The sequence below is a fragment of the Idiotropiscis lumnitzeri genome, chromosome 4 (assembly GCF_059441095.1).
Source record: "Idiotropiscis lumnitzeri isolate Australia: NSW breed Sydney's pygmy pipehorse chromosome 4, RoL_Ilum_1.0, whole genome shotgun sequence".
Taxonomy (NCBI): Eukaryota; Metazoa; Chordata; class Actinopteri; order Syngnathiformes; family Syngnathidae; genus Idiotropiscis; species Idiotropiscis lumnitzeri.
The window spans coordinates 21,400,620-21,428,422 of record NC_142394.1 but is presented as its reverse complement, the minus strand read 5'-3'; the positions used below and the strand labels follow the sequence as shown (position 1 = coordinate 21,428,422).

The 27,803-nt window shown below is 41.3% G+C and overlaps 1 protein-coding gene and 1 long non-coding RNA gene across 2 annotated transcripts in view; one reads left to right on the top strand and one right to left on the bottom strand.

The window, feature by feature from the left end:
* Nucleotides 1-24,523, top strand: part of LOC148338541 (uncharacterized) — a 90,793-nt gene extending 66,270 nt beyond the window's left edge. Inside the window, exons 4-5 of the mRNA XM_088293843.1 lie at nt 20,207-20,273; nt 23,721-24,523. Coding sequence (XP_088149969.1) covers nt 20,207-20,273; nt 23,721-23,889 — 236 coding nt within the window. The 3' untranslated portion in view covers nt 23,890-24,523. The remainder of the gene's footprint in view (nt 1-20,206; nt 20,274-23,720) is intronic.
* LOC148338540 (uncharacterized) lies at nt 23,733-26,333 on the bottom strand. The gene is made up of 3 exons (XR_015842873.1): nt 25,584-26,333; nt 25,394-25,488; nt 23,733-23,954 (listed from the first exon to the last, which is right to left on the bottom strand). It is a non-coding gene; the product is annotated as an uncharacterized LOC148338540 (long non-coding RNA).
* Nucleotides 26,334-27,803: the final 1,470 nt, after the last annotated feature.

Genomic DNA, 27,803 nt, shown 5'->3' with positions numbered 1-27,803 from the left:
AAAGTCACAAGAATGCAAATATGAAAACAAAGAAAATGCAAAAATACATTGCAACAATAACAAAAAGATAAAATATTTTAAAAAATGCTCAATTATAAAAGCCAACATAATAGAAAAACATTGGGAAAATAGGAAACAAAAAAACAAAGAAGAGAAATATTTCAACAAAATGACAACAAAATAGAAAACTGACAAAGGAAGAAACTTGGAAAAACTACAAGATTTAAATTAATACATTAACCCCCCCCAAAAAAAAATACTAAAATAAAATGTCCCAAAAAGTGGCAAAAATAAAAGATTCAGACAAATGAACAAATTAGAAAAAAGAGAAAAAAAATCTGCAAAAAGTGAAAAAAAATCAACAAAAAAAACAAAAAGCCACAACAGAAAACCCCAACCAATAAAAAAAAAATGTTTTTAAACTTAAAATTCAGTTTCTGACGTTTGTGGAAAAGGAAGTGTCCAATTTGTTGTGTGTTGAGTTTTTCTTCTGGATAGCAAGCAGCGCTTCCCGGAGGAGCTCAGTCAGCAAAATCCGAGCACAACACTTCACCTCGTCGAAACCCAATCGTCTCCCTCGGGGTAAACTTCTCGCAGCCTCGATATCGCACTTGACGTCGGCGCCGATACAAACGAGTCGCGCTGCGTTAGCTGCAGAGGAAATGTATTCTTCAAGTGCAAAAACAGCCACGCCGCTCCAACTCTTGAGTTTTTGTTGCCGGATCTTTTCATTGCACATTTGGGTTGAGCAGTGCATTGATTTGTGCGCCTGCCATGTTTGACCACAGCGACGCCCGCCCGTGAATGCTGAAAGTCCACATATAATTGACACCAAACATTCAGTATTTAATAGCACAACTTTCAACTGCTCTCTTTACTGCTTCTTGGGTGCCCACCGTGGCCGCCTTGGGGCATAATAATATATAAAGTATGGAAAAATAGATTGGCATAGCAGCAAAATTCACAAATAAACCAAAATTGAGAGCACCTAAAAAGTAAAAAAGACAAAGTCATTCTTCTCTGAGTAGTCTTATGGTGTCTGTCCACATGTGTTGCTGCACAATTTGTGTTCTATTATCCTGTCTATGGCATTTTGCCTTGTTTGTTAGAATTAAATAATTGGGCCAATATTTTCTTACATTCATTTTATTATGAAACAAATATTCAATTAAAAATGCGGATAATTAATGTTTTCAAATTTTTCCAATTTTATTTGAACCATTCTTTGTGTTTCAATTCCACACTCTACCATTCTTCATTAATAATGTTTTTGTGCAACAGTGACAGTCGTTTCCAGTTACTGATGTTGTCATCTAAACATTCCCCCCTGAAGCAAAATAAAGCAGTAACACACAATCAGCCCCACAGTCGCACAGGAAACAATGATTTCCGTGTGTTTTTATTATGCGGGTCCTCAAACAGTAAACTTGTTTTCATTGCTTTTTGGTTTAATTTGCGGTTTTGGCATTCCCTAACATTGTGCAGCGCACGAAACAAGTCTACTGAAATAGAGAGGAATGTACTCAGGGACAAGTCACAATTCTGTTTAGTTATTTATTTATTTTAAATGTGCTCATTCCATTTCTTGTTGAGGCTTTGCATAATTTGACAGTCAGATGTGATTATGTGAGGAAAAACGGACATTTCATCTCTGAACTTAAAAGATTGAATTCTCCTTTCGCCCCCCGTCTCACGCAAATTGCTAGGTGTAAATCCAAATCCGGACTTTTATATGAAAGTATGTCAGTCGTATATCTCCTCACTGCAGACGGTTGAAGAGTGCCTTGATAGACGGGCGACAGTCTGGACTGCTTTTCTAAATGCGTGGACAGGTAAAGGAAATCTGGATCTTTTTTTAAAAAAGCTCACGAGCCGGTGACTTTTGAAGATTGAAGTCAAAAGATTTGCTTCTGTAGGATGCCTAGTTATATAAAGCTGCTCTTTGGAGGAGATTTTTCAATTTCCCTCACAGTCAGTAGTCTCACAGTTTTAAAACATGAAGAAAGCAGACTTTTAATGGGTTTTCCCTTGACTTTTAAAAGAATGTGTTGTTCTATCATCCATAAGCGAACATTAACTTAAATCAATCTATTATTATTCTAAAAAAAAAAAAGTAATTATCTTTTTTGTTTTTTACTTAAATAATTTCTCAATCAATCAACATATGACAAAAAAAGTAAAAAAAAAAATCGAATGAATCCCAATAAATGAACTGAACCGAAAAATGCAACTGAAATAAAATTGATACAAAAATAACCCAAAAAAAATTGACAAAAAAAAGAAAATGTGACAAAAAAGGCTCTAGAGATGACATCAAACAAGCTGCATGCTTTTTTTTTTTTTTTAAATCAGCTTCTTCAGACTGAGATATGTGCTGGACATTGGGCCACCAACAATTGGCTTCTCATCTTTTGTAACGACAATCTAATGTCCACGAGGGAGCTTTTCCAGATCACACTTGAATGTGATCAATCGATCGGCCATTTGTCTTTGTGCCAGCGAAATAAACAGCCAACTGTCTGTCTTTTTTTCTTTTCTTTTCTTTTTCCCTCCTGTCAGGCAACACCTGAGCAGCCCGCCATCTTGATGGATTGCCACCATTGCCTCTGCAGTATTTTGTGTCATAATGGAATTTTTTTTTTTAGTTTTAAGTTATTTTTTTATACAGTGGTAAACCTTATACATATGCTACTTTAAAGGTTGCATAATTCCCTTAAAGAAGTTGCATTTTATGCAAGAAGTGAAGCCACCTTCGGCCATCTTACATTGCCATTCGCTATGCACATCTAACTTGAATACATTGATTTCTCACCGGCTGTTCATGTTATTTCGGTGAAAATGCATGCTGGGAACCAAACGACTTCACTATCACTTCAATACAAATAATCAGAATCAGAATCAGAAATCCCTTTATTGTCATTGTTCTCAAGTGTGCAACGAGATTAGAGAGCTCCCCTCTCCAGTGCAATACAACAATAATTCAGATAAATATATAAATAAGAGAATAGTTAGTGCAATGGAAAATAATACTGAATAGGATATATAAAAACACATCACGTTGCTGTTCTGCAAGGTAAGGGTGGTCGTGTGTGTGTGTGTGTGAGAGTTTAGAATGGAGATGGCTCTTGGAAAGAAACTGTTTCTCAGTCTATTGGTCCTTGATTTGATGCAACGCAATTAATGTAGTTCATTAATTAGTTAGTGACTGTTAGTGATACCCTAATGGCTGCCAGGATGGCCGAGTGGTCTAAGGCGCCGCGTTCAGGACCCAGTCTCCCCAGGAGGCCTGGGTTCGAATCTCGAATTTCCCCATTGTGGGACTAATAAAGGGAATTATTATTATTATTAACATGGTCTGGGGCCAACAATTTTTATGAGTAAGGCTGGAGGGTCGAGGCAGGAAGGCTAGCCAGATCGTGGCCAGAGGGCGGAACATTGACCGGCAAAAAAGGGTCAAGTGCCTAGCTCTGCCTGATAGTGACTTGGAGGCTGTAGTAACATATAGATTGGTCAACTGTTAGCTAGCAATTTAGTTTATGATTCATAAATACCAATGTCATTTCAGGCAGATATAAATGAGTTAATTTGTTTGTGTCATTGATTGTAAATTAGGGTCGAGTTAGAGGCTAACAAACAATCTCTTTAATACAATACAGCCAGTTAGTGATATTTAGTTAGCTCGTTGGCAATCTATAGTCCATACTGTAGAATTAGCTACGGTAGTTCGTCAGTCAAGCAATTTATTAATGTTAGATAGCAAAGTGATTAGTGGCAACCAGATATTTAGTAAGATATATGTAGCGTTATTGTTGTATCTAGGAATCTGGAACAAAGTGTATTTTGGTTCTTTTGCAAGCTAGTTGGAGACATGGCAACATACTGTATTGTACATAATATATAGAGCTCCCCCTAAAAAAACCTTGGAAACAGGACAAACAACTATTTCTGGGTTTGGAGTAGAAGAACATGATTTATACTTTCATTCTTGTTGGGTGTTCTTGAGATTTATTTCATCACGAGGCTTGATGGATTAGCGGGATGCTGTGGCTTGGACCAATCAGTGACGTCCACTTAGTTTATTGGCAACAATGATTGTCATATTTTAAAGTATGGAAAGACAATGATAAAAAAAAATAATAATAATAAATAATGCAACGACGACGGTATGTATTTTTAGTTTTTTGTTCTTTTTGTATCGCCAGTTTCCAAAACAGACACAGGAGTCGGCGCATTTGTCCGCCACGTCACACATCTGCCCAACCGTTGCCGCAGACCCTCCGCCAGACATGAGGCCACGGCCCGCCTTTGGCTTTGTGACTCCTCCGTGGCACCGTGATGCACCGGGTGGAAAGACTTTGTTGCTGCTGTAGTCACAGCTTGTTGTTACACACACGTTTTTAGCAGACGTTCTGGCAAAAGGCGACGTCCATATTGGTTCAATCTAAAATATTCCTCTGTGTGTACTCCTATGAGCAGTGGAAAGATCATGTCTGAACTGGTTTTTATCATCTTTCCACGTAGGATACTAAAACCTAGAGGATCATAACTTGGAAAAAAAAGTGGATAGTTGGAAATGGGCAGCAAATTGACAGGTGGCTGTGGATGATAGTAGCTAATCATCGTGACAGACCAATATGCTTTTTTCAGGGCCGATACCGATATCGATTATTAGTAGTCATGGGGGTCGATAACCGATATTTGAAGCCGATATTAATTTGTTGAAAAAAGGTGTCAAAACTTTGAAAAATAAAAATTCCAAAACTTAACTTAGTTTAAATGCCTTTAAGCACATATTTTTTAAACAACTCAGGGTGGAAAACCAAACAAGCAGCCTACTGCTGATTGGCTGCTACAAGGAACCAGATAGTGGCGGAAAAATCTGCTTCTGCAGGCAGGGCCGCGAGCACAGTACATATATATATATATATATATAGAGAGAGAGAGAGAGAGAGAGAGAGAGAGAGAGAGAGAGAGAGAGAGAGAGAGAGAGAGAGAGAGAGAGAGAGAGAAAGAGAGAGAGAGAAAGAGAGAGAGAGAGTTAGTTCGATAGAGAGAGAGAGCGAGCGAGAGTGAGTGAGTGAGTGAGTGAGTGAGAGAGAGAGAGAGTTAGAGGGAGAGAGAGAGAGAGATCGATAGAGAGAGAGAGATCGATAGAGAGAGAGCGAGAGTGAGTGAGTGAGTGAGAGAGAGAGAGAGAGAGTTAGAGGGAGAGAGAGAGAGAGAGAGAGGAGCCAAAATAAACCAGCGTTTAATTTATTGGTCTTGAAAGTTAAAAAAAAAAAAGAAGGCAGATGTCGATAATCGGCAAAATACCAAATATCGGCCCCGATTATCAGTTCAATCACTGGCTAATAAGCTCACTTCATTTTCTCAAGTTAGTGACGTATACGAGTAGTAACAAGACAATGTAGTTTATTACTTAGAAAAATACGTGGGGGTTTTTTTGGGGTTTTTTTGGACAGTGGGAATACTTTGTTAGCAATAAGGATAGGTGGGTAGGTTGGTACCTTAGGTAGGTAATTACATGTCAATAAGTCAGCCGCATCAGTTTCTCATACTTGTGCTTATGTACACCACAGCTCAACTTTTGAAGTCCTATCCCCAATCCAAACACATGCCCATGTAACGTGCGTTGGAAGAAAGGTGAACAGATCAGCGGCATCCATCCTCTCTTGTGATTGATGGAAAATTTCCTGGCCACGCGACTCAGCTTTTCTTCACACAGACGCACAAAGCATGTTTTATCATCTTGCTAGGAGGCCTTGAGTGTGACCTTTCTGCGATACTTGTCTGTCGCCGTTCATGAATTGTTAACCATCGCGAGGCGTTTGACAGCATGAACAACTCACCATTGGACAAGAATGATGGTGAACGTCACAAGGAAACACGTGGAAAATAAAGGGGATATTTTGGTAAAATGTTGCGGTTTGGAGGCGGCAGGTTATATAGTTCATTCACTTGGACTGGTCACAGTGCTAAAACGAGCTCTTTGAGTCCCTGGCATGCCTCATTCAGGCACCATTTTTTTTTTTCACTCATCCATTTCAAATGATAGAACTATTCACGTAGTTTGTTGTAATTATTTAGGTAAGATTAAGTAGATTTCTGATTTTGTGGCGCCATATTTACTATAGTTAGTTCTTTCATACGTTCTGTTGTTCTTTAGTTATTTAATTGCTATGCCATAGCATATTAGTTAGTGGCTACCAAGCTAGGTCATTAGTAACATTGAACTAGCTAGGTAATGATGCAGATTGTGAGCTATTTGGCTAGTAATATAAATATTGTAGGTAGTTAGTTGGTTGGTTAGTTATCCATATTTGGTAACTTTGTGTAGATTTAGTCATTTGGCCAAATATCGGTTGATTAGTTAGCTGATCAAATACCTCAAATTGTAGAGCAGTTGTGGCCGTTGGTGGCTAACAAGCTAACTATAGTTCTTGCCATCTTTCTAGCCGACCATAAAACATCAACATTAGTTTTAGTGACACACCTGACAGTGGACGCAAGCTGTAGCACACATTCTTCAAGGATGGAGAGCATGTCAAAAGCAGCTGGTTCGTGTCAATGGGCCTTGGCGACCAATTATTTATGGAGGATCAGCACATGCATTAAGCAGGACATGTCTTCATATTTGGGATATCCGGACCTGGGGAGACGAGGATCCGAGGGTATATGTCATGGTTCGATACGGGAATCCTGATAAATTATTCTCCAATGTGCCGGATGGCTCCCGCGGACCAAATCTAAATGAAGGAATTTCCACTCCGCATTTTTCTCGGTCCTCCTTCCCACCAATGGAAAGTTCAACTCATGCAAAGATAAGAATGGGGGAGGGGATGACGAAGGGGGTGACACACAGCTGGAAGACATTACGACTACCAGGCATCCTTGTTGGAAACCAAGTTGACCAACAAGAAGTGAGGCGGGAAAAATTAGTTCTCAAAAACAGTGTGTAGACTCGGATGAAAGCGTGTTTGTGATATTCTCGCTTGTTTTCCAAAGGTAATTTCTTCCGTAGAGCACAGGGAGTTAGCAAACGCTCTATAACTATCTAGCGATATGAAGAGCACTATCAAGTTAGTGTCGTGTAGGGATTGGGCAGTTAGCAAGATATAGATAGCAATAGTCACATTGATTAGGTCATGGTTTGGAAGCTAGATCGTCATTCTGTACAGCCAGCCAGTTATCCACGAGCACGTTTTTGGTGCGCTCTGAATATAACACTTAAGGTCAGTGTGAACCAGTGCGCCCTCAGTTTCCGAATGCGTCCTCGGAAAATAGTTTGTATGTTGACCATATAGGTTGTCACTTACATATTATCTTATATAGCTACCTACATAAGTAGAGCTCATCGTTTGTTGTTAGCTAGCTGGCGAGAAATTAGCGTCACCAAAAATCCTGGTTTAACCAGAACTGCCCCGGTTTTGAGCCTTGTGTCCCGAGTCCCTGCGGATTTCACCAACCCCATAGTTTTGTCACACTTTAACAAAGGTCTGGTCTCGGCGTCCCGTTTTTATTTTTCAGACCAGTCAGCATGCCAAATATTTGGATTTAAGATGAACGGAGCGAAATGTCGCCCCGCTCGTGCCCGGGCGGAAGGTGCTCCTATTCGGCTTAACTGTGACGCACGCCCGCCCTCCTCCCCCGGAGCTTCCATTCGGTTCAACGTAGGGGCCGCTTGGAACCGCCCGTGCCCGGGGAAGGTGCTCCTCTACGGCTTAACTGCCAAGCACGCCGGCCGGAGCTCTGGTACGGTCCGAACCGCACGAAACCTTCGCCCCCGATCGTGCCCGGGGGAACGTGCTCTTCTTCGTCCACTCTCCTCTTCGCCCACGCTCTTCTTCGGCACACGCCGGCCATCTAACCGCTCCAGCGCCCCGTCGTGCCGCTCGGCGAAACTACAATGCCCCCGCGGAGCGGAGTGAATGGAGAGCCCCGATCGTGCCCGGGCAAAAAAGTTTTTAATTTTTGAATATTTTTTAGACCCGCGAAGCACTGAACCCGCGAAAGGTGAACCGCGAAGTAGCGGGGTTTCACTGTATTACAATGTGGGACGGCGAGGTTATGTCATGCCAATGCAAAACAATTTGCGTAATGTTGAGTGCATTGACTTGTTTGGCAATATTTTGTCCACCAAGATATCATTTAACATGAGCTAAAGCAGGCGTGGGCAAACTACGGCCCGGGGGCCACGTGCGGCCCGTTAAACGTTTTAACCCGGCCCGCCGAACTTGAAAAAAATTAAACGCATAAACCTTGTTCATGTTTTATTTTCTAAATACGGTGGTTTTCAAAGACAAATATAGTGTTGGAATGCTTTTGTTCACTTTCATTTAAAATGAAATGTATTTTTTTTCTCCGATGAGGTGAGTTTACCAAAATACTCCATCCATCTGCTCCTGGTCCGGCCCCTCTGTCGAATTTTAGAACCCATTGTGGCCTGCCAATCAAAAAGTTTGCTCACCCCTGAGCTAAAGTAATAACCACTGCTCACCAGATTGATTTTGTTATAAAAGGTTTGAGTTAATTTATTGTGTATTTCAGTTTCAGCAAAATTGTAGTGTCCTGGTTTTTCATTTAGAAAATCTGGTCACAATAAATCTCATGTGCTTCAAAATAAGTAACAGTAAGCATTGTCCAGTCCTCCCCAGCATGTAGCACTTTTAGCATCTTCATTTTGTCCGTTTTATTTCCTCACAGAGATCCTCAAAAGTGCGACTCTATGTGTCTGTCATAATTCATTGGCTGTTTTCCTTGAACTGAACTCCTGAACCTGTCAGCAAATCCCCCACCTCCATGTCCTCTGTGTTTCCACACTTGGTGCAGTAGTTCTCCAGATGTACCCACGAGGCACCAGGAGAGGAAGCGCGCCAGCCCGCCAGTAATGACGAGGAAGCACGCGTGGGCGTCGCAAGCGCTCTGGTGTGGCAGGGCGCATATTTCGCCGCCTTTTTACGACCCCACGGCAACCCTTGTCGGCGATGGCGTCGGCAGCTTCATTTACTCACAAGAGAGCCTCTCAAATGTGTGATAGGAAACGCTCACTCTACTTTTATGTGGCGAGACGTTCAAGTGAGGCCGAAAACCTTCTGTGGAGTCTTGTTGATCGCTTCAGTCTTTCAACCCTCCTTCAAAACGGGTTTAGTTTTAAAAGATTGTTCATATGTTAATATGAGGTTTCTAACTTGCGGTAAATCACAAAAAAAGAAAAATAAGTGAAATAAAACAGAAAATTCTCATGTTGTTGCTCACGTCAATTTTAGTGAGCAATGTTATACGTAAGACGAGCAAACCTTTGGGTAATATTTGTGCACTTTAAATGAAGAAATAATAATTCTCCTTCATGATTTGTTTAATTTAATGTAATTATAATTAATTAAATAATGATTTAATATGTATTCATTCTTTGACTTGCCATATATTTTGTTTTGACTTAATTATTTATTGACATACGAGTCCATGTCAGTTAGGATTAAGTAAAAAAAAAATAAAATGTACTCTTGTAGTTCCCCTAATTCGAGACTGAATAAGTACTCCGGTTTCCTCGCACATTCCAAAAATATGTATGGTAGGTTGATTGAACGCTTCAAATTGTCCGCAGGTGTGATTGTGAGCACAAGTGGTTGTTTGTCTTTGTGTGCCTTGCGATTGGCTGGCGACCAGTTCAGGGTGTACCCCGCCGACTGGCCGAAGACACCTGGGATAGGCTCCAGCACCCCCGCGACCCTCGTGAGGAGAAGCGGAAAAGATAATGGGTCGATATTTACACAAATAAATGAATCTAATATTTAGGTCAAGATACATGAAAAAAAAAAACGTACCTTTCCATGAGGCAATTATACTGGTCAAAAACGGCCAAATTAATGCAACAAATATTACAGAACTCTGAATTAGTCAGCAAGTTAATAGAAAAAAATTCAGGTAGCTGTTGAAACTAATTTAATTGGTTCAAAGCTTTTGAGTGCTATTCACCAAAAAAATGTACATAAATCTGGGATTAACTTTAGTTAGCTATTATTGTATAGACAACTGGTAATCTAGTTAGTCAATTAGTTAGTTAGTAGTATTAAACACTGACTAGATAAGTGCTGTATATACTGTCCATAATTCAAAAATAGGTTTAGTCACTCCATCCAAATTTGTTCCATGAGACACTGAGCAAACGTAGCGATAAATAGTTGATTTGTCGTATCATCATGGAAAATGTTTGATGACCAACTTGGCTTTTGAGGCCTAACCTCACTGTCAAGGGCAAATGATGCTCCCCCTCTTGAAACTGACCATCCCACCTCTGTACATTTCACACAGCACACGTAACCACTGATAAACCGCCACAGCATGACTTTTACACAAAGCACACAGTCTGATTTCTCCATCTGGAGGCTTCCTCAAACCCCGACAACAATAAACTTTTATTGAGGAACGGGGACAACTTCTGGACGCCGTGATTTCTTTTCTTGGGTGGGCCGGTGGCCTCGAGTAAGTGGCGAGCATCACGATGCACGGCTGGAGCTCGGGGTGGACCTCAAACAAAGAGCTCATTGGCTGCTTTGGCACGGTTGAACCACTTCCTGTTGCCAGAGCTCCTAATTGGAAGTCGAGCTTAGATGCGTTTTACTCTGACGCCAGAAAAATATTGGGCGCAAAAGAAACCTGCATGGATGGACAACGCTGGGTTTGAAACTGTCCATGTTTTTTTTTTTTTTCCGATGGGATTTGGCTTTTTGTCCACATGCTAAGGTCGCTAATAACTTTTTCTTAGGAAAACTTGGGCCAAGGTAAAGATTTTCCAAGTCTCAGGTTTCTGTGTTCGTATGTTGATGGGAAAACTGGTTTGGTGCTTTGTTAACCCGATGTTGAAATCCAGTATGATGTTCACACTGGGGGGGGGGGGCATCTAAAGGGAGGTACGGACGAATAAACAATGACTCAAGTTTGATCATCAGGCCTGACGTCTCTATAATGTCATTCTCAGCATACAATTAATGTTGTTTTGATGTACGTCTTACTCAGAATTATTCAAAAGACTGAAAATTTGAGTTGCACTGAGTCAGGAATACTTTTGTCTATGTCCTCGTTCCACACGTTATTTCAAGTCTTCCTGTGCTGAAAATTATTTTCTTCAGGCTTCTGATTAAAGGTTGTAGATGGTTTTGTTTTAGTTTTTTTTTTTTTTTTTTTTGGGAATGTAGTCAAGTTCCATCGTCTTTTGCCAATGTGACAGATAACATTTTTCCAAATGTTATTACACTTAAGACCAATTAGTGACTAATCCTCTTGTGACTCTGCAGTCTTGACCCGTTTTCCGTTGTACTGCTGATAAAAAACCGACCGTGAGTCACTTGCTGCGCCACGCCCTCTTAAAGCACCAAACAAAGAGGCGCCTGCGTCTTATTAAAAAGGGCCTTGGTGAGACTCGACGGTCGTGCCTGAGGACCATTGTGATGACTTTCGACACTTGGTGCCGGGAAACCCGACTTTCCATTTCACAAAAGGGGATTGCCCGACACGATAATTTCATCACAATTTTGATGGCCGTCTAATCCTGCCGATTTGAGTCTTGGCGCGCTGACGGTGAACACCAAGAACTCAACCATCTACTGGGACTTGTGTGGAGGACAATAGTAATGCCTCTTCAATCGGGGGGGATTCAAGCACAATAGCAAAAGGGTGAAGTCATTCGAGCCGAGATTACAGACCAGAGGCACTGTATGTCGAAATGAAGGCCGCATACTGCAATAATTTATGGGAAAATTATCGAAGTGCAGGCAGTCACGTTGACGTGAACATAAGAGCAGGACGACCTTCATGTGAGGCGCTACATATCAACTCTGACTTCCAGTTGTCAACCATGTCAGTAGAATGAGCTCCGTGGAGATCAATCTGATGGCATGCATCCCTGAGAGAACTTTTTTTTTTTTTTTTTATCATCTTCATGCGGGAAAAAAAAATCAAAAAGAGCGCAACTGAATTAACGTTTAACATTACTGCAATGCTACGTAGGCGTGGGACTAGATAACAGGTGGAGAATCTCATTGTTACTGCTCACCGTACAGGACTGACACAACTTTTTGTGACAGTGATTTTTCAAATGATACACACGTTTCTCGACTCGGGTTGATTTTTGACGGATTGCCTTAGCCTGACTCGGAATTTATCTGGGTTAATTTTGGATTTTTGGAAATAATTATAAAATCTTTTTAAAAAAAATCATGCCATAGCACATTGGTAGAGCTTTCCTGACCCTCAGTAACCTGACCTCAGGGAGCGATGAAATATGATTTTTTTTTTTTTTCACCGATTTCCTTTTCACGAGCGTCCACAGAGAACTCATCACTACAGGGGAAAGCATGGGTGTGATTTACGACATCGGCGAGGCTAATACCGCTCCATAAATTCAGCCGTCGACGGTTCTTGTAATTGAACATGTGCTCCGCTAGTGCTACATCAAAATGACATTTGATGGCAGTTTGGAGAGAAAACCTGCAAATAAAATAGTTGGGGTAAAACGGTGGATTCTAGGGGGGATTCATCACTTTTAACGCTCTGCTGCTACATTTCAGGGACAAACTGTGTGTTTTGGAAGCAAATAGCATGTCAAAATATTTCATAGCGTCTGCGCTATTAAAGCTAGTTAGAAATGTAACAACACGATGACTATGATATTTTAGCATTAAAAAATGGCAGCTTGGCCCCGCGCCTCTCAGACGTACACACCAACAGTCGTCGACGTCTTGTCGCCCGTGCATATTTTTCTTGACACGACGGTCCACAGCTGGGTTTGATTTTGGGGCTAAAAAAAACGAGCCGGAGGAACACGATTTTCGATAAATTTATCTGGTTGTTTCCACAGTTCTTTTTTTTTTTTTTTTTTTTTGCATGTGGGACCATGTTCATGGGTCGTCATGGGACAATAATTCTTTACGCACCGTCTTGGCCAAAATGCAAGATCCTGGTGGAGCTCTTTTTTTTTTTTTTTTTTAAATTGATGTTTTTGTAATGAATTACAGTTCTCACCTTCCGCATACGACATGGGTGAAGGTTACGATTAGCGACGAGCGCTCCGTGAGTATCCAGGCAGTAAAAGCCCACGTGTGCGCATTGGCCAAAGCTTATTTGGCCTCACATCCAATACACACCACTGAAAGACTCTCTTGGGTTCACGTCAGCCGTATGAAGAATTCCCTGTTAGTTCAGCAACTACAAAATGCCCTAAAAGAAGTTGGAAGCTAGAACAATAATTGCAGACGAGAGAGGGGGGTCGTTTTCCCGAAAGCTAATTTAGCCAGTTGATGCAACTTTAATGACTGCCATCCCCACTTTTGCTATTCATAGTGCTTGGAAAATTTTTTTTTTTTTAAACAGGAGATAGAATTTCATCACACTACATTGTGGCATTATTACGCAACCCAAAAATTGCCATTAACCATTTTTCTGCCATCAAACATAAAACACGTGTCATTTTCACCAAAACAATAGCCAGGCTTAACTTGTCACTGACGGTGATTGATCGGGAACATTGATTGGCACAATGCACGTGCGCACTGCGGAAAATGCAATTAGATGAGCCACGTTTGTGATGGCACCCTCATGAGCCGAGCGTGTTGCATATCATCTCCAGCCAATACTTATGTTCAATGTTTTTCCACTTGGCCATATGTACATACTTTCCATCTCCATCCTTCTTTGAGGGAATCACTCACAAGAGACACATTATTTCCAGTACCTGTTTCCATAACACTGAATAACACTGAATTCAATGTTTTTTAAGAGTTGATTTTTGACTAATTTTATTCTATTGACTATGTGGAAAATTAGTCATAAATTAATCGTTTTTTTTAATTTTTTTTATTTTTCAATTACTTCAACTGGTCATCTTTCAGATTTCAAGAATTTTCCCATTTTTTTCACATGTAAAAATGTAATTCACACATTAAACACACAACGCTTCTACAATTAATGATCAACTAATTAATCAGACGCTACACCCAGAAAAAAATCGGTAAACAGAAGTGAGATTTTCTCAAAGGCTTAATTAATACAGTACGAAGATATAAGTACATGCGCTTGAGAGCCTCCACTGCAGCGCCAGAACACTTTTTTTTTTTTTTTAAATGAACATTGACGCATGATTCATCTGATGGTGTATTTTCTGAACAAGGATTACACATGCACTGATTTAGCGCTCTATCTCGAACCACTTTGAACAGATTATCCTCACCATCATGTTTTTGAATCCTTCCTGAAACCCAAACACTTGGAGGCTCCTTCCTTCTTTTGGAGAGCGATTTTAATCTCCTCACTCATGCTGTTATTAAATACTCTTATGATTGTTGGAGCCGCTCCATGCCGCGGCGGATAAAGCACACATACAACAAGGGGAAGGTAATCCTCCGAAATGCACCGTGAGTGTTTACACTGACATCCCATCTCGTACTCTCGCTCTCGTCTTACTACTACCGTGCGACGCTGTCAGATCTTGTCATCTGCGCGCAGAAACAGAATGTTGGCCGGCCGACAAGTCCCCCCTCGTCCACGTCCAAATCATCCAAATCAATCTGTCCCAGGTGCTCCGTTTGCCTCCTTCCTTTGAGTGGCCTCACATCCTCTCGGCGCCCCCCCCCCCTCAACTTTGTGATCGCTCTTTCAGCCTCCACGCAAACTTCTCTAGCAGACGCGCAGACAATCAGAATGTTTGCACAGGCCTCATCCTTGACAAGGACAGGCTGCGTGTGCAAAATGAATTTGATCAAATGCGCACTTAGAAAAAAAAAAAATATAAATATCAAGGGTTGGTGGGTCGGGGTGAAAATCCTGCAGCTACCGCATGAGATGGCTTCCCTCCAAGGCAAACACTCACCGGCGCGCATGCCGAGACGGACGACTACGGTTGTCTAAGCCTGGCTCTCAAAATGTATAGTAGGCCATACCCCTGTTCACTATTTATTTTCGCAGTTCAAAGCGCTGGCAACAGCCCCCTTCGTGTGCGCAATCCGGTCCAATGCACCTCTGATTGGCACAGTGAGGTTTCGCAGCACCGCAACTGTTGAACGGGCGGATCGGCTGCCAGAGACTGCACATCTGCGCCATGGGATGCTTCAAGCGTAGGACGCAAAGGAATTATGCGAAAACCGCACTTTTGAACGCCTGCTTTAAAGTGCAAGGCTTGATGTTTGGAACGGTCTCCATCAGTCATGATTTGCAGATTACACAATATGAGTGATGTAAAGTGAATCTGGTGCTGACCAACTCACAAAAGGTCGTGTCGTACTGGAGAGGGTGGAACCTGTTCTGGATTTCAGTGTTGGGATCACGATTACGGCCATCCTGTGTCAAGTTTTCATGAGTTCTTCAGGTACACTGGCTTCTTCCCTCATCCCAAAAACATTATCTGAGCTTGACAGAAGTATCAAAAGTTTCCATAGATGTGAATGTGATTTTTATTTTGGGCTCTGGAATTGTCTGGGGATCCTCTCGCTGGGACTGGCTCCAGCTCACAAAATGGATGGATGGACTCGATCAGTGATTCTCAAATGGTGGGTCAAGACTCAAGACCCAAACGCCAGTGCTTATTTTCGTAACATAATAATTTAGTCTGGTAAAACCGGGACAGTCGGCTTGGTCTGTATCCTTCGTTTTCTAAAATGAATACAAACATCTTGATGCTCCACTTTCCTTAAAAAGAAGCGATCTGTGCCAGATAATTTTTTAGTGTACTAATGTTCGTCACTTTCTCAATAAGTTTCTCTAAAAAGCATTGAACATGTTAATTTATGTTTGAAACATGTTTTAAAAGCTATTTTAAACAATGTACGTCCTTTATATTTTACTTTTTAGAATTTAGCAACTCTAGGAAAATTTGGATCTCAGGGTGAGAACAATTCTCAACCAATGAACTCTGTAATGCGGCTTCCTCCCATTTTCCAAATAAGTGCATTGACAACTCCAAATTGTCTATTGGTGTTAGTGTGAATTTTTGTTTCTGCCCTCTGGTTGACTGCTGGCTAGTCCAAGTTGTACCGCACTCTTCATCCGCCTTCAACCAAAGTCAGCCGGTGTCGATCCCCCAGAGCAACAGAAAAAAGATTCCTGGATGATGTTTTCTGAACTGTTGAACTAAAACCAACCTGAAAACCATGGAGCTGGAAAAAATAAGGAATTGTAAAGCTGCTAAAAGAAAAACATTTCAATCCGTTGGAAAAGAGAATGTTGGGGAGATGACACATTCCATCAGCGTTTCAGGTTGCAATGGAATGTGGTCGTCAGTGTTTAACGTTATATTTGATTGAATGGAGAGTCTTTTGCGCTCTCGTCGTGTTCTGAACTCCCGTTTGCCCATCGATTTTAATATTGGCCGATGGAGTCGTGGCAATGTGGAGGCCTGCAGGGAAGAAAGTCTTAGTTGTGGTTCTTCTCCAGACCACAAACTAGTTGCAAGTGAATCTCAGCGCGTCTACTCGTCGTTGTGGCCAAGTACGCGCAGCCCAATTGCCTCAATTGCTTCAAGACACGATTAATCGAGTGGATGACTTGCATGCAATGGGAAATGGAATGTCTTTATCCACCATTTGGACAATTTTGGGGCGAAAAGGACAAATGCGATATCGCCTCCGGTTGCATTTCCTCAATATAGCACTTTGACATCACTGTGACACATCTTCATTCTCGCTGACGAGCGTATAATCCATGTTGGGGTTTTTTTGTCTGTCAGATGTGAAACAGATCTGCCCCACAATCTGAGGTCCCGTGCCAAGTCGGAATAGTTTCTCCCAGGGCTCATGCTTACGCCCTTCAACCAATCTCGAGGAAAATTGGGCCGTTCAGTTTTTTGGGGGGGTTGAAATGCAGCTGGAGGCACTGGCGACTCCCGAGCTTTTAAGTCAAGACGAGCTAGTTTTGACATTCCAACCGGGATTTACAGAGGCCTTCTCATCATCTTTGCATTTTGTGTTGTGGTCTGAAAACATTTCAATTATATCGCATGGTTGTTGTTTTTTTTTCGATGCATAATTGTTGCGGTCCACAGACCCGGGAATACCAAACATGAAAGATAATGCCTTTCCGCAACTGTCACGCTTAAACGCCTTCTGGTGGTTTGAGCCAAGGTTTCGACCCGTTTTTCTACCCGCAGTGATGGGAACAGCTTGTGAGCCGGAAGCGTCGTGCCGGCGTTTGTCTTGCCAGACGCAGTAGGATGCTTTGAGGCGCTTATATAGCGTCGTTTGGATTCTGACAGCTGACCTTGTCTTTGCGGAGAAAGAACCACCGTCTCCCGTACGTCACGTTATAACGGAAATATATTTGCTCGATGAGGATTAGGATGAAAGCCAGTCCATCTTCTTGGAAAACAGGTGCGGAACTTAGCATATGCACACACATATATTGGTGGGAGGATTGCTGCTAAAAGTATTCTCGAGGAAGCAAGTTGCTCATATCTCTGACAAGAAGACATTAAGATTGGGATGAAAGAACCAGATGTGCGTTGTAAATCTACATAAGAGTTGAGTGCATTTCAACAGGCCGCGCATTTATGTACTAATAGAGATGAATGCAAAATATTGTTGGGTTTTTTTGTGCATTTTCGTAGAGAAAAGAAGCTTGCCTAGATGGGCAGACTTGATACATTTTTTTGTAGTTGTTTTTTTTCGTTTGTCTTTTGGACTAATAATTCCTTTGGGCTACCCACGAAGGCTATTGACCTAAATTAGCGGTAGTCGTTTCTGACTGATACATTGATCCAAAGAAAAATTACTTTGATCTTTTATGTTGAAGAGCAATTGTTTGCCACCAACGGTTCTGCCATAGGAAAGGAACACACACAATGGAACTTGCAACTGGTAGAGTACAGTGAATGCTCAAAGTGGTTCAAGGCTTAGTTTGAATTAATCCTATCGATTTGCAGCAACAGCATAGCATGTTCAATTTTTAAGTCTTGTTGGTATCGGAAATTATCAGTAGACATTTGAAAATGTGTCAAGTGTTGCAACTGGGAGAGCACAACAAATTCTCACAGGATGGTTAAGGGTTCCATCCTGATACTTTTGTGGTGACAACGGCTAGCATGCTAACTAGCCAATTGGATCCCCTTCAAATTTTTAAGGATTGTCGCGTTGACAATGTAGACGATAATTTGCGGAACTCTGAAGGTCAAGCAAGAAGAGCACCTGAATTCTGACCCAGTTCATGTGCTCTTTTCTGTTTAGGCCGATGGAAACGTGGTTATTGCAGCTAGCATGCTAACTAGCAGCTCACATCCCTTTCAAAATATGAAGAGTTGTGTGGGAAATTAGTGATGGTAACCTGCAACTGCTAGACTGAAAGAGATGTAGACTTGTCGGTCCAGCGCTAATTCCCCTGTATTTTGTGGTGAAAGTTAAGACGAACAATCAAAATACTGAATGAGGCCACGTTGATGAGCAAGCAAGAGTCTTTCAACCTTCGTCTGTTTCTCCTGCACTCCAGAACCTGGCTTATTATGGTAATTGTTGTGTCCACACCAGCCCAGGCAACTGGAAAAACAAAAACACAAAACTTGAACACAGACAGATAACAGGGACATGGCACTATCACAACTTAACACCATGACACAGTCCACATTTTGTTCCAGCAAAGATTTCAAGTTTCCAAAGACACAAGGGATCATTTGATTTCTTACAGTTTGGCTTCAATCTGTTTCTGCTCTTGTGTTGGCCTCCGTCCCTTTTTTTTAAGCAAGCTCCATCTCGGGATCCACTTGGAAGCGTCTACGGTGGCCTTGACTTCAGATCTGCGCTTGAATGTGTACAATTCATCCCTCTGCTTGAAACAAGCTGCCGTCCTCATGAAAGTACGAGAGGGGGAGGGCGCAGGGCTGGTGGGCCAATGTGGTTTTCATATTCACTGATGTAGTGACTTCATACAGTGATTGGGGACACACTCGTTGTGGTTCACTACAAGCGCTGATGGCAGGAAGTGGCCACAGGGTTTACAGGGAAATTAAAAAAACGTTCTGGCGCAACAGTAGTTTGTTGCATTTGGTGGTGTTAAGTAACTAACTACAAATACTTTGTTACTCTCTTTAAGTGTATTTTCAGGTTTGTTACAGCTCCAGCTGTTGTGAAATGCGCTATATGAATGAAATTGTATTGGATTGTACTTTACTTGAGTATTTATTTATTTATTATTCCGATGATGTTTCACTTTACACCCTCCATTTTGAAACAGATATTTGTTCTTTATACTCCTTACTTTATCAATTGACTTCTGACTTTTTTCCAACAGTTTTTGTTATATACATACACACACATATATGTATATATGTATGTATATATGTATATATTTATAGTTTTATTTATTTATTTATTTATTTTTCATGTATGAATCCAGCGGAAGCTGTGGATCAATTGAGTCTATGTTGTAAATTGTTGAACAGAGAAGCCTGTCCTCGGTATGTAGAAAATGTTAAGATGGATACCCTTAGAGTAATTTAGGAAGACGTAACGGCCGTCCTGCAGGTACAGTGCGCTATCTATTAAGTGGAGCTACATGGAGGTCAACTTAAAGCCATCATAGCTTTCTCAGTCAGATAATTGTAAATCTGAGGTCTCTCGGTAAAGTTGCAGGACTGACGTCACAAACGATATATTTCAAGTTCACGGTACAAGATTTCCCCTTAGACTCCTCTGTCTTCCACTACCTTCTGTGCCATGCCGACACGCACTCCCGGAAGGATTACTCCAGGATCCTCTGCGGCTCCGTCATCACAGCCATTTTGACAATGTCCATGTCTTCAAAATGAGTCCCCTTGATGACCCTCTTGATCTTGGGAAAGAGGTATAAAAATCAAAAATTGCTCAAGCACACTGATGTTCCTGTCAGCCAGGAACTGTCAGATGCTCAGGCCCTTGTGAGCAGGCAGTGGTAAAGCTGCCACGATTTGTCCTGCCACCTTTCTGGCCTCTTGGACTGAACACGGCAAACGTCACAACATCAAACGTCTTTGTTGACATGCTGGTTGAGCTTCTGGCCCACATTATCATGGAAAACCTTTGCATAAATAAATAAATAATTTTCGTCACACCTGTCCAACATTTCTTACAAACCGTATTTGTATTTTGTATTTGTATTTATTTATTTTCTAAATGTATACAAGGTTAATTAAAGAGTTTCCCGTAAATATACCAGATTATAGCCAATGGCTAATTTGTATCTGTTGTCCCTGTAGAACAATCCCAACAGCCAAACAGACTCTCAAAGCCGCTACACGCCAATTCGACGTCGGGCGTTGGAAGGTTGGTACACGCCGTCTGTTTGGTGTAGCCCCTTGACGTTGTAAAGTCAGAACCGTTCTTGGAGCATCGGGGGAGGGGGCGTGTTCAGCCGATTCAACAGGTAAAATCAGGTCGGGCTGTCGAAACAAATGATCACATCACTGTGATTGGCTGTCAGCAGTGCACTGGACGAAAGCGGACAACTTTGTAGCGCAAAGACGAAGTGAAAGGCATGTATGTAGAGGCCTGAAGTTAAGGCGCATCTGTTATCAAACTCACCATGGTCGGCTAGCCTCATTTCCAGAATGCTGCTAAGCTAGCCTTTAGGCTACGCCTACCATGACCAAGGTTAAATCTACGTCCTGAATGATTTAGCTCGTTCCTCAATGATCATGTTAACGTTGTCTGAATTTCTACCACTGCCATTTTTGTCTCGCTTCCAATCCGTGTCACTCACGTAACATCTTGGTTTCAATTGACACTTGAAATAATCCAACTACAACGGTTCAGAAGGTTAAAATCGTCATTCAAATGTGATTGCGTTTGTACTTTTTTACTTACTGTAAGGAAAACTTCATGTGTGTGTGTGTGTGTTGTGCATTCCTTTGCTTTGCGTAGCCCTGTGATTGTTGTGTGCATAACTGGTATTGAGTGCCAGGCGACGTTTGGCTGAACCCTCCGCCGCACACGTGCATCTGATTTACAGCGTTCGCTCCGAACGGCAACATCCTTCTGACGTTGCGCGTGTTAGTCATCTTTAGTTTCCAAGCCTACAGTATATGCTAGCCGCTTTTCCAAATATCGTCATTTAACCACCCCCCCCCGCCGACCTTCCGTGTTTCTTTGCGTTCTTATCGTAGCGTGTGTTCAATGACTATTTGAAAAATTGTCCTGGTGTGAACCAATAATGAAAAGCTTCTCAAATGCGGCTTGAACAATTCATTACAATCGCTCATCGCAGGATGTGAAAAGGCCCTTTGTGACACAATGTGCAGCTGGAGGCCTCTTGGCAGCCTTTCCTTTACAATTTGCTTCAAGGCTTTTCAAGGCTTTTGGGAGGGAAATCTACTTCATGGCTTCTTTTTTTTTTTTTTCTTCTTTTTTTTTTTCTACACCGGAGAAAATGTTCATAGGAGCCCCTCATAATCCTGACGCTAATTACACATAACTACCTTGTGCAACCCACAATGCCCGTAGGACTGAAAATGTATTGTTGAAACATTACGGTAACAAATTTGTAAAAGGTTTTAGAAGTAAAATTTATATTTTCTTTAAATTAAAGTTTGAATGATTACATCAACAAAGAGGTATTTTGTTGGGATAAAATCATTCTAATTATACAAGAATAAAGTCCGATTTTTTAATATTAAAAAAAAAAATACACCTTTATTGTCGTTTATTATGCCTTTATTTCTGGAAAAAAAATCCTTAAAATATTTATATATTCTCTTTGAAAACAATCAGACTTTATTTCTTTCGTAATTGACCTTTTTTCCCGAAAAAAAAAAAACAAACGTTAATTTCAAACAGTCATCAAATAGCATAATTGCCTCAGTCATTTTTGAAAGAAAACTTTTTTGCAAGCCCATTGCTACTTTTTTTCATTTTGTGTCAAAAAAATAAAATAAAATACTTATAGAGTTATGCTTTTAGGCTAACAATATGAGTGCACACTGTGCTGTTAAAGAAATGTGTTATTAATATAAAATATATATTTTTTTTTCTTTTTACAGCAACTGACTACTAAAACGTATCCACTTTTTACATGAAATGATTCAACGTTAAATCGTTCATGATGTGTGGTGATACACTTTCATAACAATTTGTTTTTCTAAGGCTATTTATATGCACTTGGCCTGCGGCTGTATTATTGACACTATTTGAGGCTTTTTGTTCTTCCGATGAATTATGTTTAGTATTTCAAGTCGAGGCAACGCACATTTTTCCCATCATCATTACCCCCACTGCTCGTGTTTACACTTTTTTGCATAATTGGCCTGTGCTGCTGTTATTTGAGACTGCGGCAGTCTTTTTGAAAGTCATGCACACTGTCCGCTCCAGTCTTTGTCACGACTGCATTTAATGTAATTAAAGTAGAACAAAAGTAACTGTGGCACACTTGCTGGCTTAGTTTGAAATGAGATGTTTTCCAGAGGATGGAAAAAAAAGAACGAGTCAACGATTTGAAACACATGCTTGTGCAGGAAGCCGCAAACACAGGGAAACAAATTTGCTTTTATTTTACTTTTAAATTAAAACGGTAGAAACTGCATATAAATAGTACTTGAGAGTCACTTTGATCAATCTTTGTGAATTTACGGAAATTCTGGTGAAGGGGTTGAAGAGCTGGTAGCAACTACACTCGCCATTGCTTAAACGAGGCATTTGCATTTGTTTGTCACAATTTGAAACACTTTCTTCAAACCAATCACAACACATTCTATGCCCACTAGATTTGCCTGGTGCAAATTAGGCTCTCGAAAATATCATATCAAGACTGCCGTGGGCGGGGCTAGAGCATTGTGACGGGGCGAGCATCCACTGTCGCCTGTAGTCGAAAGACTAAAAGCCAGCCCTCATAAATATGTGTTTTCACTCGCGGGGGCAGCACTTCATGACAAACCTGCCAAATTACGCTTCAGGCCGGGCCGATTATCGGGGCCGATATTTGGAATTTTGCTGATTATCTGCATCGGCCTTCTCTTAACTTTCAAGGCTGATAAAAGCTGTTTATTTTGGCACATTCTCTCTCTCTCGCTCGCTCTCTCTCTCTCTCTGCTGTGCTCGTGGCCCTGCCTGCAGAAGCAGATTGGCCTGCCCACAGCACCATTTGATCGGTTCCTTGTGCAGTGGGTAGCAGCCAATTGGCTTTAAGCTGCCCTTTTTTCAACAAATGAATATCGGCTTCAAATATCGGTTATCGGCCTCCATGACTACCAATAATCGGTATCTGTATCGAGCCACTACCATATTAGCGACTCAGCACCAATCATATATACATGTCGCGCTTATGTTTATGAGAACATGTTCATAAATACATTTGTGCTTACAGGTCAAAATGATGCTTTGCTTCTGAATGTCATTAACTGTTTGTGAAAGCGTTTGTGATTTTTCCTCGCCTTTGCGAAGCACATTTTAAGCGTTGAATTGTTTGTACCAATGGAATGCAAGCTCACAACGGAACCAAACACTTTGGACTATTACAGCAAACCAAACCATAAATAATGTAAATCCTGTGCAATTTGAGGATTTCAAGGGGATGTTTGAAATCAGAAAACATTGAAAAGGAGGATTTGAACAATGACACTTTTTGAGTTCAGGATGTTTATCATATAGTTACTAATAGATTCAAAATATAAAACCAGTTGAAATTGTTGCACAAAACCAAAGATTTAAGTTTGGATTCCTGTACATACTATCTATCATTGTCCATGTTTTTAAATGTTTTTATCTTCTGCTTCCGGTCAGGGCTTCGGGATCACTTGGATCGGATCAATCGGCCAAATGGCATTTGCTGAAAGGATTGGCCAGACAAATGAAGTTGGAAGCAGCTGATGAGGACGCTGGCTTCCTGCCCTTCCACCGTTTCAATGGCTTTCCGCTTGTGGCCGATGAGGATGGGCCGGCCTGCTGTTAATAGAGCAAGGCGGTACTGAAGGGGGGGTCACATGAGGTCACCACAGAGCATTGGAGGAAATGGGCCTGTTGCAAACAAATGGAAAATATGTCACTACTTTTTGATCTTCCTATTTTTGTCTCAAGTGACTCATCAGATATGCAGTTGTCTGGTATTGTGAAAAAGAAAAAAAATATTCCTCAGATATTGAAACATCATCACCAAGACTGTTTGGGCTTTAGGGCTCCACAGAAGGAAAATCTTGAAAATAATCAGATGTAATTTAAATAATATTTTTTTTAAATAATAATATATTATTTTTGTACCAAAAATAATAGATTATTTTTGTACAAAAAATAATCACGGCTCCCCAGCTTTCTGAATTTGGCCGTGAGGCGTTCACAAGCTGAGCCATGATTGCTCAATACCTGACCCTTGAGCAACTACAGTAAGATGTCATCTGGAATCGACAGCAAGTGGCAAAATGTCCGCCCGCTGATATAGATAAAAACTTGAATTTTGTTGCTCAATTCCTTTCCCACAAATGCAACATTAATCAGAATACGATATTTAGACTGGTGGGGCTTCATGTAACATACTGTAATTTTTTTTTTTTTGTTGACTTCCATTTATGGGATAATGAGGTAATCTTTTTTTAATCGCACAATTTTCTGAACAATAAAAATCTGCCTTATAGCCTTGAGTTCAACTGCTTTTAAAATATTGACATTTGGAGACTGCAAACAACACGACTCGACTGCATGAGCTTCTCAATGGAAGAGCAGCTGGCTGCTTTACACATAGACACCTGTGTGGATTAAGCTCCAGTTTCGTTCTCCCAAAGGCCTCCAGCCTAGACTGATAAATAACGCCTGGCTCTTTGGATGCATATCTCACTGACACGCATGTCACAGGCGTGCTGCTCTTGTTTCACTTTGGAAATCGTGCGGATCGAAAATAGAAGGGTCGGGCCGTAAAGGCGAGGTGGAGAGTGTTGTCGCTGCAATTAACTTTTATGAGTGGCGGTCGGGCTCTGAACTTCTAAATTCATAGAATGGCAATAGAAATACTTCCGCAAGCCTAGCTGTATTAAGTCGTTGGTCATCGAGTCATATGTCATCAAGTCATTGGACCTCAAAGATTCGTTGCTCATCGTCATTGGTTATTGGGCCATCGGTTTATTGGAATCAGCTCGTTGGTCATCAATTCAGCTCACTTGTTAAAGTCACCGGAGATCAACTAGAGCCCGGACTTGCACCCAAAATTGCCATTTGTGTTTACATCAGCATTTTTATGAAAAAAAAAACCCAACAAAAAAACATGTCATAGTCCAATCGAAGAAAATCTCATTTGATTCAAATAGAGTCGTAGTAAATGGCAGAGCTGGGCACTTGACCCTTTTTTCCCGATGAGTCCCCCGCCCTCGGCCGCTATCTCGGTATGGTTACGGCCTCAACCCTTAATCATAAAAATTGTCGGACACCGAACCAACGAGCCAAATCATCGACATTGTTTATTTATTTACGTATGTGTCACTCTGTTTTTTTTCTCCAAACTGCCTCGTCTTTGGCTTCTCCTGCTGGCCGTCTGCCCACGCACAGTCATGGCAATCCGGGTCACCTGTGATGTAAACAGAAGCAATCGATCGTCATGGCTAGCACCCGAGTCCGAAAGGTGAGGCACATTTCATCCTAAATACTTAATGTGATGCAAACCTGCCTTCCGTGGCGGCACGGCGGTGATAAATGAGCAGAGGCGCATTGTGGCTGATGCCTGATAACATTTCTGAAATAGGGACAGTCGTGTCTGAAGCTAGCATTAGCACAAGCCGGTTATGTGTGTGTCATGATGTCATGTTTGGTTACGATAACATATTGTAGCGCCTACTATGGATTAGGGAGTCATTGGTCGGTGAACTCGCGTTTATTTCCAACAAAGAGCTACTGGTTGTATTCCTGTTGTGACGCCGAATCAAAGTAGGAGACACGCTCGCTCGCTCACTCAATCTTGTTTGTTCCCACACTCGCTGTGGTGCGTTGGCGTGTAGTAAGGAGATGGTCTCTGTCGCTACTCAAAACGTTTACATTAAGATCATATATTTGGTGACATACTGTCAGCATGCTGCATTGGAAACAAACTATAGCTTTTGTCTGGAGCCCGAAATACCTTCTAAATTTGTCCCCCCGCTCCACATTAGTCACTGTATTTTCATTCGTGATAAAAATGCGCCGCTGTCACATTCGCTGATCCCTCAAGTGCAAAGTTAAAGACCACGTTCTTCATTTGGTTTTCCATTCGTTCGTTCCACAGATCCGCAGACGTCTCTGTGCTGCTCACAAGGATTAAGACAACACAATCCAGTCTCCAATACAACAAAGACAAACGTTTAAACATTGGCGGCAAATGAACCGGTCGCACGGCAGTAACGGGGCTTTCCGATCCATTTATGCTGGTCGTATCGTGGCTCGGAGGACAAGAGTTGGTATTTTAGGCGTTTTAGCGGTTCAATTAAGTTCTAGTAATAATCATGCCACCGGTTTTAAGTCACTGGGCATTAAATGATTGGTGATTATTTCATTGCTCATGAAATAATTGGTTATCATGTGACTGGACATCAAGACGTATTTAGTGACTTCTTTTTTTTTTTTAAGAAGCACACACTGTTGTCTTTGTCTGGACCCCAAAATAATTCCTAAATTTGTTCCCCCATTGTTTTTCAACATTGTCACTTTCAAAAACATTCACTTTGAGACCAGTATTCAAATATTTGCCATGTAAAGCCGCAAACCAAAGTTTTCATGTAAACAATCTTTTCAACATCCTCGGTTAAAAAGCAACGTAGTCCCACAGCGAGCAGTTAGACGAACAAAGCGGTCAAACCGTAGTTGTTTATCGGGTCCCGGAGTTCCAGACTTTGTTTTTTTTTGCCCAAGTTAACCCGTCGGCTCGAGTTAGCGTCAACGTACAGTTCAGAGGACGAGCCCAGTGGGAGAGCTGCCGCCACAATGGAGTCCGGCCTTTCAAAGACTTCTCCAAAGAGTCCAGTGGAAGCGGGATGGTGATGCCAACGTCTCGGTAACACCGTAATCCCATTGTCAAATTGGTGGATTAATTTTCCTTTCGTCTTTTGTTGTTTGTGTGTGCATGTGAGACTGGGGGGAGGCGGGTGGTCTTCGGGGGGCCGGCGGTTAATGGGTGAACCAAAACAATACGAGGTTCACAGTCAATTACAGGTCGCTCTCTCTCGACCTTTGACCTGATCTGTTGCTGCCTTCAGACATTCTGCAACAATACTCTGAAAACAGGAAAGCGCAACAATGACAGAAATTGTCCTCAAGTGTCAGAAACGACCCTGCTGGGAACAAAATATATAGATTAAAAGGCCTTATATGGTGTTACCTGGACACAGTTAAAACTTTGGGAGAATAGAAACTTTTGAAGTGTATTTTTTCTGAAATATTTGGTCAGATTCCAAAGGGTTCCCAGCTAGTTTTTTTTTTTTTTTTAAACACAGGAGGGGTTCCCAGCTAAGGTTTTATAACGCAGTTAGAGTTCCCAGCTGGGGTCTAGTTTTTTTTGGTTGTTTTTTTTTTTTTTTTTTAAACACAGGGTTCGGGTTTAACGGTTAGGTTTAGGGTTATGGTATGACGTTGTTTTTTTTTTTTTTAATTAGTCTTTTTTTTTTTTTTAATTCTCATCGTTCTGATTCTGATGATGAATTTTAGTCCAATTTCAAATTGTATCTCAAGTGTGCGGACCATGCACTTTTTGAAATCTGTAAGTTTTGTGTAACCTTCGAAGCATTTTTTGGGGGCACTTTTTCTGGTTCCAGTCCACCTTTTACAGTAACCTCAGAAGTGTAACTGACTTCGCTTGGGTTTTGTGAGGGGTTTTTGTTCATTTTTCTTCCATATTTATTTTTCAAATTGCACATC